Raw genomic sequence first — 10940 nt, 5'->3', positions numbered from 1 at the left:
CTTAATATGAAGACAGCTTGTTCGCTGAATTACGTATTTACTGTAGTTACCCACACCCTGTTCCCTTTATCCCGATTTTCCTGTACCCGCACCGACCCCTCCCTTTCCCCACCCATATAAAATCTAATAAAATATATTTTAAAAAAAAGATGGTGATAATAATTATTGATTAGGGAACAGTGGTAAAGCAACTAAAGTGGGGCTCATAGGCACAGTGCAACTCTGCAACTTAAATGTTTGCATCCATTGTCAGCACCAAGTGGGAGCTTCCATATTTACATCTCGCCTTTTTCATACTTGTGTCCTGGCACTGGATGCAAAGAGGTAGGGTTGCAAGGTTTGTATCACAATTTCACTGTACATGGTTTATCATTCCTTCCCACCTTTGGAGAGGTTAGTGGCTGGAAATAAAATGTATAAAGAGGAAAAAACAACAGCATGCCACTATTTTCATATCCTTTCTCTAAGGAAGATCAAGGGAGAATCAGGAGTTCTAACAAGCAACTTCATGGGATAGGTGAGGCTGGGGGAAAAAAACTTCCTTTCTGATGAAGCTGCAAATCTCTATTGTACTGACTCCAAAATTAATGTTGGAAGTTATTCCTACGTATTGAGGCAAATGCTTTATTTATTCATTCACTTTCAGATGGAGTTCCAAAAGGTCCTTCAGGCCTACCAGATGAAACGCGACAAACTTTTGAAGATGAAGCGAAAGAATGACGAAGATATCAAGAACTTGGTGGTAATATTACTGGTTTAGGGTCAAAAGCAAATGGCTAAGATGATGTCAGAGGTGGGACATTTGGGGTTTGGGAGAGGTGGAGCATTTTGGCCGCCTGCCAGAAAGCACTGAAATTGAACAATCAGACAATCATAATTGCAGAAAATATATAAAAGGAAGAGGAAAAACTACCCACGGCCTGAGCATTGTAAGACTTATCCAATCGACAGGACCAAAGCTGGATTCCTTGCGTTGTATGAGTTTTTCCTCCTAATACTATTCTTAAATTACAGGCAAAAGAAGATAAAGCAGTCAGTAAAGAACAGTTGCTTCTGGATTGTCACAAGGCAAACTAATCATCTGCCCAGATAACAATTGAACTGCTGAGGCCTCTCAGCAGAATAGAAGATTAATACCTCTAATTATGGATTTTGCGCAGAGCAAGAGGGGAACTACTGGGGAGAGTACACAGATGGAAAAAGAGCTTAACCCCATTAAGCCAATCTTTTTCCTGCTTTGTGCTGTAAGACGTAGAAGTCATATTTCACAGAGTGATTTCTGTGAAGAAAACCAGCAAAATCTCTCCTAAGTAACGAAAATAAGTCAGAGAAGAAGGCTCTTCCTTGTCAAAGTTTTAAACTATAGCATACAAAATAACACAGACATTTGATTGTGATGGCATCTTAAAAGAAAAAATAATATTGTACTGCTGAAATACATTTGCCAAAGAAAAGCCTTTAAAACAAACACTGAGATAACAGTGTTATAAAAATAATGGGATAAAAACAGAGCAAACTTTCTCAAATCTCCCTAAAATTATTATTTCTCTCCCTGTGTGTGTGGGGGGGGGGGTGCACGCGTGCACGCACATGTGTGCATGCAGGTGCAGATGAAAGAAAAAATTGGTAGAGCCCTGGTGGCACAGTAGTTAGAATGCAGTATTGCAGCTGATTCTGCTCACTGCCAGGTGTTCAATCCAGATTGACTCAAGATGGATTCAGCCTTCCATCTTTCCAAGGTCATTAAATGAGGACCTAGATTGTTGGGGAAAATATGCGGACTCTGTAAACTGTCCAGACAGTGCTGTAAAGCAGAAGTCCCCAATCTTTTGAGCACCAGGGACCGGTTCCATGGAGAGAGGTTTTTCTGTGGACCGGAGGGGGCGTGGTTTCATGTACTGCCTGCATCCCACAGATGGGGCTTTGCTTGTTTGTGTGGACTGGTTTCTGGCATGCTGCGGCCCGGTACCAATCCATGGACTGGGGGTTGGGGACCCCTGCTGTAAAGCACTGGAGCAGTATGTAATTGCCATTGCTATTACGATGTTCTATAACCTGTTCCTGCAACAATAGGTTGTGGGCTGACAATGGGCAGCTGTTTTCAGTTGTACTTTATACCAGGGCTTTTCAACCAGTGGTACACGTACCACCTGTAGTACATTAGCACATGGCAGGTGGTACACAGCCCTGCCCAGCCAAGTGTAGTGGGGGAGGGAATGAGCCAGCGCAGGGTAGGACTTACTGTGAGAGAGTTCTCCGGAGCTGCAGAGTGGCTGGGGCAAGGCAAAGGCCCCAGGATCAGCACTTCCGTCTCACCCAGAAGCGAAAGGAGGAGGAGGGGGCGGAGACAGGAGAGGCTATAAAAGGAGGCAGTTTGGGCGGGAGAGGGAGAGAGAAAAAGAGGCAGCCTTGGGAGGAGGCGGAGTCGGCTCTACCTGAACCGAAGGGAAAGAAGAAGGGGGAGGGTGGGGGGAGAGGAGAGGAGATCAATCAGGCCGGCCATGAGCCGATCTACAACTTCTGTGGCAGCCATCTGTGCTGGCAGCAACAAACAGGCAAGAAACGGGGGAGGGGTGCCCTCCACAAGGAATGAAGAAAGGTAGCAATGAAGAAAGGCAGCATTGGCTGGAGGGGAGGGAGGGAGGAAGGGAGATGGAGAGTGGAAATATTTTTATGTGCTTTTGTGACTTTGAAGTTCTGGGATTTGTGCAATGTGGGCTTTGTGCTCTTAAGGAGTGTTTGGCAATTTCTACTTGGCTGATGGCTGATGTGTTAGCTTCTATTGTTCTGCTATTGTTAGCTGTAAGTTTTGCTGCAAGGGATTTTGAAGTATTTTTCTCCTGAATGGATTTTGCCTGTAGCATTCCTTTACTTATGAATGGAGCCATTTGGGGAGGCTTGCCTTGGCCGGCAGTCAATACTACATTTTTTTCTTCCTTAAATGCTGGCTGCCGGCTCCTTAACTTTCCTTTCTAGCCAGTAGCTAATCCTTAAAGGGGAATGCACCTTTTTAAGCTAGTTCCCTCAGCGGCTTGTCTTTTCTGTCTCTGGAGGCGTTTCCTTGTTTGATGAATATATGGAAGAGGGAAAATATTGGGGGGGGGTGTCAAATTCTTCCTTCAGAAGGAGATGGGAATGAGAAAGAGGGAGGCAGGGAGGGAAGGAAGTCCCGCCTTTGCACTTGGCTACCAACAGCCTTGCCATTGACTTTGCTTGTCAAAAGGTTGCAAAAGGGAATCACATGACCCTGGGACACTCTGACCATCATAAATATGAATCAGTTGCCAAGCATCCAAATATAAATCACATGACCCTGGGCATGCTGCAATGGTCATAAGTGTGAAAAATTGTCATAAGTCATTTTAGTGCAGTTGCAACTTTGAACAGTTTTTTTGGGGTCATCACGTTTTTGACACCTTGCTAGGTGGTACTCGAATATTGCCATATCCTAAAAGTGGTACAATCGGTGAAAAGGTTGAAAAGCCCTGCTCTATACAATAGGAGAGAAACAAAAATGTGTTCATTCAGAAACACATCATAGATTTGTAAGGGTTTCTTGAATTCATTGGCAGGATGAGTGGAGGGTCATGGGTTGAAAAAAGTTGTATGGGATTGTTTCAATAAGTGGACTTTCTGGGTTTAATAAATGCTTCCCCGTTTGTACATAGAATTAACACTTTAAGGCTGATGAACACAAATCAATTTTGGGTGGTGTTTTTCTTTCATGATGGTTTGTTTAGTTTTTAAGAGTTGGCAGAGGACATAGCTAAGGGAAAGAGCATTCCGTTAATTTTTCCAAAAGACTAGATTCTGCCCTTTTGAGAGAACTGAAATATGTCACCAAAGTTGTATTGACCATGTTAGTCATCTTGGCAAGCTGAGCATTTGCTGAACCACTCAACAACTGGGACTCTCTTGGGAAGTGGTTATCCATGGCTTAAAAGAGCATATTTTAGTGTCTAACTCAGACCCTAACCTAAAACATTTTAGCTCATTGACTCCCCCAAACGTTAATTATTTGAAAATAATTTAATAAACACCATTTTAATTAATAGTTCTACAAATATAATATCAACCCCTTGGATAGTCCCATTGATTCTTGGGGGTAGATAATCATTTGGGGAACCTGATCTAATCTTTTTATGGGCTAGATCAGGTATCTCAATTTGTTTTGCTGAGCCCCAGGTCTCCCTCCACAAGAACTTGATGGGGTTCCATGAGTAAAAGAAACAAAAAAAAAGGAGGAGTCACTCAAATGTTGCCAATTTTATATCACTACTGCTTTGCCTCTTGATCAGAACTTATAGAAATTTTGGGCAGAGAGTTAACTAATAGGCCTGAAAACATCTAAGAACCCCTGTGTTATAAATTAATCTCGTTTCTTTCCACATATGGAAAGCATTTGCCTCTTCATCTTTAAACTGAGCATGGACTGGACCACCTGACTTCTTCACCAGCACATGGTGGTTTCAGAGATAGCATTCTCTCCTTAAACAAGCAGGTATACAGGTAGTCCTCAACTTAATGACATTTAAGCCCAGGAATTTATGTTGCTAGGTTTTGCCCCATTTTACGACTTTTCTTGCCACATTTGTTACGTGAATCACCTGCAGTTGTTAAATTAGTAACACAGGTTGTTAAGTGAATCTGGCTTCCTTATTGACTTTGCTTGCCAGAAGTTGGCAAAATATGATCACATGGCCCTGGGACACCGCTACCGTCATAAATACGAACCAGTTGTCAAGTATCCGAATGTAAATCACGTGACCATGGGGATGCTCCAAAGGTTGTAAGTGTGAAAAATGGTCGTAAGTCACTTTTCAGTGCTGTTGTAAATTTGAACGGTCACTAAATGAACTGTTGTAATTCAAGGACTATCTGTACTCTATTATTCAAGCCTCTATTCCTTTTGCAGAGTACGTTGGGCTCTGACTTTTCAGCACCCAAGCAGACATCACGTAAGAGTTTACTCTGAAGCCATTGTAAGGGATGTTTAGAATTCCAGGCTGAATACCTGGATTTTCCAAGAAAACAAATTATACTGAGTCAGAAAGATATTTTATTCTTTTCTCCTATATATGTGTAAATGTTCTCATTTCCCTATACTGCAGGAAGGATGAATGCAAAATAAGGATCAAGGAACATTTAACCCTAAGTAATTGTCTCCATGGATAGCATATCAGTGAAGAAAAAAGGCACCTAATCCTTTATGCAGGATAATTACTTACTAGGAATCCCTCAGTGTGTAGCGGTGGTCATCAGAATGAGAGGCGATGCAGCCAGTCCATGGAGTTGGACTTTATTAGTGACTCGGGAGAAGGCTGCTGCTTAATGTCAGGGGTTGTGTAAGGACCCACCTCAGCTAACCACCCAAGACAGCAGAAATCTTGAAACAGGCATTGTTTCAAAAGGAAACTTTTATTAGGGGTTAGTGACAGTAGGGAAGTCAAGGCGAGATCTGGAGAAAATCCCGCTTAAACAGTATAGTTAAGCTAGCAATATTCCTCCTCCTACCAAAGTCACAATGTCCATTTGAAATCCAGCCAATCCACAGGTGGCACGATGTGCGGGTGATTGGCACAGTTGGCACGCATCTCAAGGTCTTCTCCAGTTTTGTTTCTCTTTATCAGGGAGACACATTCCTTTCTCAAGTGGATAGAGGCGGGAGAAGAAAAGCAGAAAACAAAAGTTATCCCAGGTGGAAGCAAATATCCCCCCTCCCCCCCCAGCAGAATGGCAGGCCCCAAAACAAAAGCACAAGAGTATATATGCAAGGAAAACAATAAGGATTTGGGGACCTGACAGGTTGTCATGGGTCTGTTTTGTTCCCTATGCTTTTATCTGACCCACACGAAGCCAGGAGAAAACATCGTGCTTGATGATACCCAGTTCTTCCCCTCTTGGTCAGCTGGACTCAGGGAGATTATTCATGTCCTTTATTGGTGTCTAGTCATCAGAGATAAATTAACAGAATTAAGCTCACGACAATATGGATTAAACTTAATGCGCAATAGGAGTAGATATAACACCTTTTGAAGAATCAAGTTTATAGCTTGGTATGCTTTAGCGTTCATCCCAGACAGTTATGAGGCTATTGTGATCAGGATGTCATTGTCTACTACACTCTAATAGTATGCCCTTTACCAGAGAAGACATATTTGTCCACTTTCTTCATCTTGTGATTATTTCTCTTTTAAACTACTAAAATATAGACTATTTAGAATTTGCAGTTGATTCTTTCTGACATGTGGTTTGCTGATCACATTACTCTACCTTTTTAACATCATTGCCATTCATTGTGTTTTAAGTCCAGTTAAAAATGCTGGTTCTTGCCAACAAACAGCACTAAACTTGAGCTTGGTGGAGAAGAACTGCCTTGGTTTGCATGAACTTTTGATTTGTATGAACTTTCACAAATTGTTTATGTCCTACCCCCAAGAAAACTAAGTTGGTATGGGAGGGGGTGTATTCTTGTTTAATTAGGCAAAATGTTAAATATTGGTTGGCTTGCTTTCTATTGATTATGATATCTCTATCTTGCATTTCTTCTGTACCAAGATATGTAGGGTATCCATTTTATCTGTAACAGAAGCCTCTGAATGATGATTTGCCAGGACTTGAACTTGGATCTCCCCAGTTCAAAGTCTTAATGACTGTGCCACATTGGCCACCTTAATAATACAGCAATCGCTGATAATTTAAAAATTAAAATGAAATAGAAACACTCAACTTTCTGCTTTTCTTTTGTACTTCATTCAGATACATTATGTATTAGAACATTTTATTAAGTTTTTTTTAAACAACCTAGGAATTTAAACACACATACTTCTGAGTGTGGGGAAGATATTTGCTAAACCATCATAGTTTTCCTCTTGATGTCTTGTCAGAAATAATATTAAATATTGTGCAGCAGTTTCTGAATAGCTAACAGTAATCATTGAATAGGCTTTTTAAAAATTAAAGACTATGATTTACCCTTGAAGTCATCAAGGTGAAGGAACATGATAAGTAATAATAGTCTTCCAGTTTATCAGAGAAATGGTACATCTAATCCACCTTCAACAAAATTTATCTAGAGTAAAGTTTGGAAGCAGGCAGATATCAGAAGCATTAGATTTAAGTTCATGAAAGCTTCTGTAATCATTCTGTTAGTTGTTCATTCATTATATATAATATATATAATGACAATGTTTGAAAGGCTTGGGTAGTCTAATTGTTGCTAGTTTGAAATGACAGTAAGTAGCAAGTAATGTTCACTTCAAAAGAAGTAATTAGAATTCAAAATTAACTCTAATCATTTTGAGCCCATTGAGACTCACTATAGAAAGCTTCACATTCAGTGTACACCAGAGGAGTGTTAGAAAGAAAGAAAGAAAGAAATCAAATAATACAAGACAGATAAACATTGGGGCTTGTTTTGATGCCCCTGAATATAAGCAGTGTGTAATCTGTTTTTATAATTTTGTGCACAATGAAATTGAATGGCAGGGGAGAGGAGGTCAGTGATAATGTAACTAGACAAGACTTTTTTATCACAGTATTGATCCTCAAAACAGGTGGACTGCTGTTTTTACAGAAAATTGGAGAGGGGCAAATAAAATGCTCACAAGCTTACAAACGATGGTAAAAGGCCTTTAATAAATCTGATTTTAAAAAAAAACGAATGCAAGCATTTAGCAGAAAAGGCCCACTTCAATCTGGTGTTCTCCAGGTGTTTTGAAAAACCCATACATTCAGCTTCTGCCTCTTGTTCACATACTGTTAACATAGTATTACTGATTAATTGCTGGATAAGTGGTTATTATACATTTGCGTCATACCCTGTTGTGATAGGACTGTTTTTAATGTAAGAATATAGCAATATTTTTCAATAAAAGATAGAGGAGAAAATGAACAAAGAGAGTCAAATCATTATAACTATTCCATGTGGGAAAGGAACTGTTCCACATAAAGACCAATCAAGGAACAAAGTAATCTTGCAGTTACACTGAACAAGAAGCAATTAGAGAAATAAGTCACAAAAAAGAAGCTTCAAATTAAAGTTGCAGTAGCTCTGAAAAGACTCAATAGTGTTCTGCCAGACCATGCTAAAAGAATAGCACCATAATTGCCTTTAAATGAGAAAAATCTTCAAGTCTGTTTGAAAGAAGACCAAGGAATAGCTTGGGGAAATTTTGGTGCAATGAATTAACTGCAACATCTGGATTCTCTGTAAAAGTGAGACAGGACAATTCCAGATTAAACAGTAGCATAGATACAACTGCCGCCCTGTGGCTGTGCAGATCGCTAGGAAGAGAGCTGAAAGCTTTAAAAGCATGCTTTGCTCTCCTCTTTAACAAAGTGATGATAACGCTGCCCACAAAACTTTTATGGATGTAATAGCTGTTGAATATATCAAACATACACCTTGTTTCTATTTCTTGTGATCTTTGTCCAGACAACATCTGGGAAACTGAACTCGGAGATCCAAGCAGCATTTCAACATCTTCATCAGATCCTCCAAGAGGAGGAAGGAAGGATGCTGATGGAACTGGCTAGAGAAGAAGAACAGTGTATGATGAGACTGGAAAACGCTTCCATACAATTCATAGAAGAGATTGCTGAGTTGAAGAAGAGCATGGAGCAGGTACAGCGCAGTCTTGACAACTTGGGGATCTCATCAGTGCTGCAGGTAAAACTTCCTACACTTCACTGGAGATATGAGGGCTGAACTTAGGAGTCCATATCAAATTTACCCTTCCTCGGTCTTGTTCATGCTACAAAAACACACTGAGGTGCAGGGAAAGTGGTAGACCAGGAGAGCGTGGGGCAAGTCAGAAGAATGGGTTATCTCCTGAGTGAGAGAAACGTGGGCTCCAAGAAGTCCCCATGTACCAATTTACAATCTGAAAATGTTCATCTTTTTGAACTGTCTTGTCCGTAACTAGACTTGATATTTTGCAGCATGCTGCCAGAGCAGGTGAATTTCTTTTTGGCTTTCTAATGGCATCTATAGTGCTATCTCTACCTGTCTTCCCATCTCTTCTCCTTTTCTCCAGGGTGATCAATGAGGTTTCCTTCCTCTCTCCTTCCTTCCCTCCTTTTCCCATTTCTTGCAGTCTTGACAAACATGGCAAGGTAAACTTCAGCTGACATTCTCTTCTTCCTCCTTCTCTTCTTCCTCCTTCTCTCCTTCCCAGCAGGGAAGAGCTTTTGCTCTTTTCATTTCCATTTCCTGTAGCACAAATGATAACCCCTGGTTTTAATGCGATCTTTTTACATCGCAGTAAGTTGCTATGGCTACTGTGGCAGGATTGCTAAACGAATGGCTGACTCTCCCTCTAATACAAATCGTATGGGAAATTGTCTGCCTTGAGAAATTACCGCAAACACCGCCATACCAAGACGTTGAGTCTTGTAGTGCCCAAAGAGGCCATATTGGCTCCAGATTCTATCCAGCAAAGCTGTTCACGGAAAGAATCACAACAACTGATACTGGAGGTGAAAAGCCGGAGGATGCCCCCCCCCCCCCAAAGTCTCTTAACAATAATCTGATGATGAGGGAAAAGGCGGAGGGTTCGGTGGGGAAGCCCAGGCCTTGTATTGAAAACACCTCAAGTTTAATCCTTGCCATCCCAGAGAACTGAGAAAAGCTCCTCTCTGAAAACCTGGAGAATATCTACCAGCTACCAGTACACAAGAAAATGAGCTAGCACTAAACTTACATACTGCGGTAAACCATGGTTTATTTTAATTGTGGATTATTGACCCAGCTGCAATAATTGAGGTATTAGCCATGGATTCATAAAAAATATCCTATGTCACGTTCAACCAGATTATAAGGGAGATTTCTGATTAAAAATTAGTTAAAAATAATCCGGCAAGGCTATTAAAAAACCCATGCTTACGACATTGTTTTCCAGGTATTTTCATAATGATTGCTTTATGAGTTAATCTCGGATTTATCTAGATTATCTATATAAAAACTGTCAGACCTTTTATTCTCAGGGTAAATTGTGACATCCACATTCTTAACCTTACTTCCAATTTGCAAATGTCTGGAGATTCTCAGTCATCCAGGTCAAGGTCAAGGTGCTTTTTCAGGAGGCAACTGGACTTTCTTGTTTTTCTTTGAAGATGTTTTGCTTCTCATCCAAGAAGCTTCTTTAGCTCTGACTGGATGGTGGGGAGTGGAAGGATTTATATTGCTTGCAGAAAGCTGGTCATTTGCATTTGCCACAGTTGTTAAGTAAATCATTGCAGTTGTTAAGTTAGTAATGCAGTTCTTAAGTGAACCTGGCTTCCCCCAGTGACTTTGCTTGTCAGAACGTCGCAAAAGGTGATCACATGACCCTGCAACTGTCATAAATATGAATCAGTTGCCAAGCGTCGGAATTTTGATCACATAACCCTGGGGATGCTGCAATAGTTGTAAGTGTGAAAAACGGTCACAAGTGACTTTTTTCAGTGTCAATGAACTGTTGTAAGTTGGGGACTATCTGTATGCTATTCTCTTTCAGGATGAGCAACATGCAAAAGGCAGAAAAGGAGTAAAAACACTAAAAGAAAATGCAGGCAGTCCTTGACTTATGACTGGTTGCTTAGCAATATTCAAAGTTTTGATGTTTCTCCCCAGAGATATTTACAACCCCGGTTCCAGCAGCCACATCCCTCATAACTGGCCCATAGTGAACAATTGCTTTACTTAATACACCTAGCAACCATCACAAAAAAAATTGTAAAATTGGGTCGGTCACATGAGTGACTTGCTTAATGACAGTAAGACTTATGATCGTAATGGGCCCTGCCCATTATGGTCTTAAGTCAAAGACTACCTGTATGGCTAAATTTCATTTCTAGCAGCTCCGTTCATTATAGCTTTCCATACCTTTCTGTCTTTGCAAATCACATTGCTGCCAGGGCCTTTTGGAATAGAGTAGAGTAGAGTAGAGTAGAGTAGA

At 40.7% G+C, this 10940-nt stretch overlaps 1 protein-coding gene across 1 annotated transcript in view; it reads left to right on the top strand.

Moving 5' to 3' along the window:
• Nucleotides 1-10940, top strand: part of LOC107293565 (zinc-binding protein A33) — a 17712-nt gene that overhangs the window by 2550 nt on the left and 4222 nt on the right. The window contains exons 2-3 of the mRNA XM_015822719.1: nt 647-742; nt 8438-8671. Of these exons, the coding sequence (XP_015678205.1) occupies nt 647-742; nt 8438-8671 (330 nt within the window). The remainder of the gene's footprint in view (nt 1-646; nt 743-8437; nt 8672-10940) is intronic.

The sequence above is a fragment of the Protobothrops mucrosquamatus genome, unplaced genomic scaffold, assembly GCF_001527695.2.
Source record: "Protobothrops mucrosquamatus isolate PMUCROS unplaced genomic scaffold, P.Mucros_1.0 scaffold1654, whole genome shotgun sequence".
NCBI classification, from domain to species: Eukaryota; Metazoa; Chordata; class Lepidosauria; order Squamata; family Viperidae; genus Protobothrops; species Protobothrops mucrosquamatus.
Note: the sequence above shows the minus strand (reverse complement) of the source record. Positions and strands in the feature narration are given on the sequence as shown.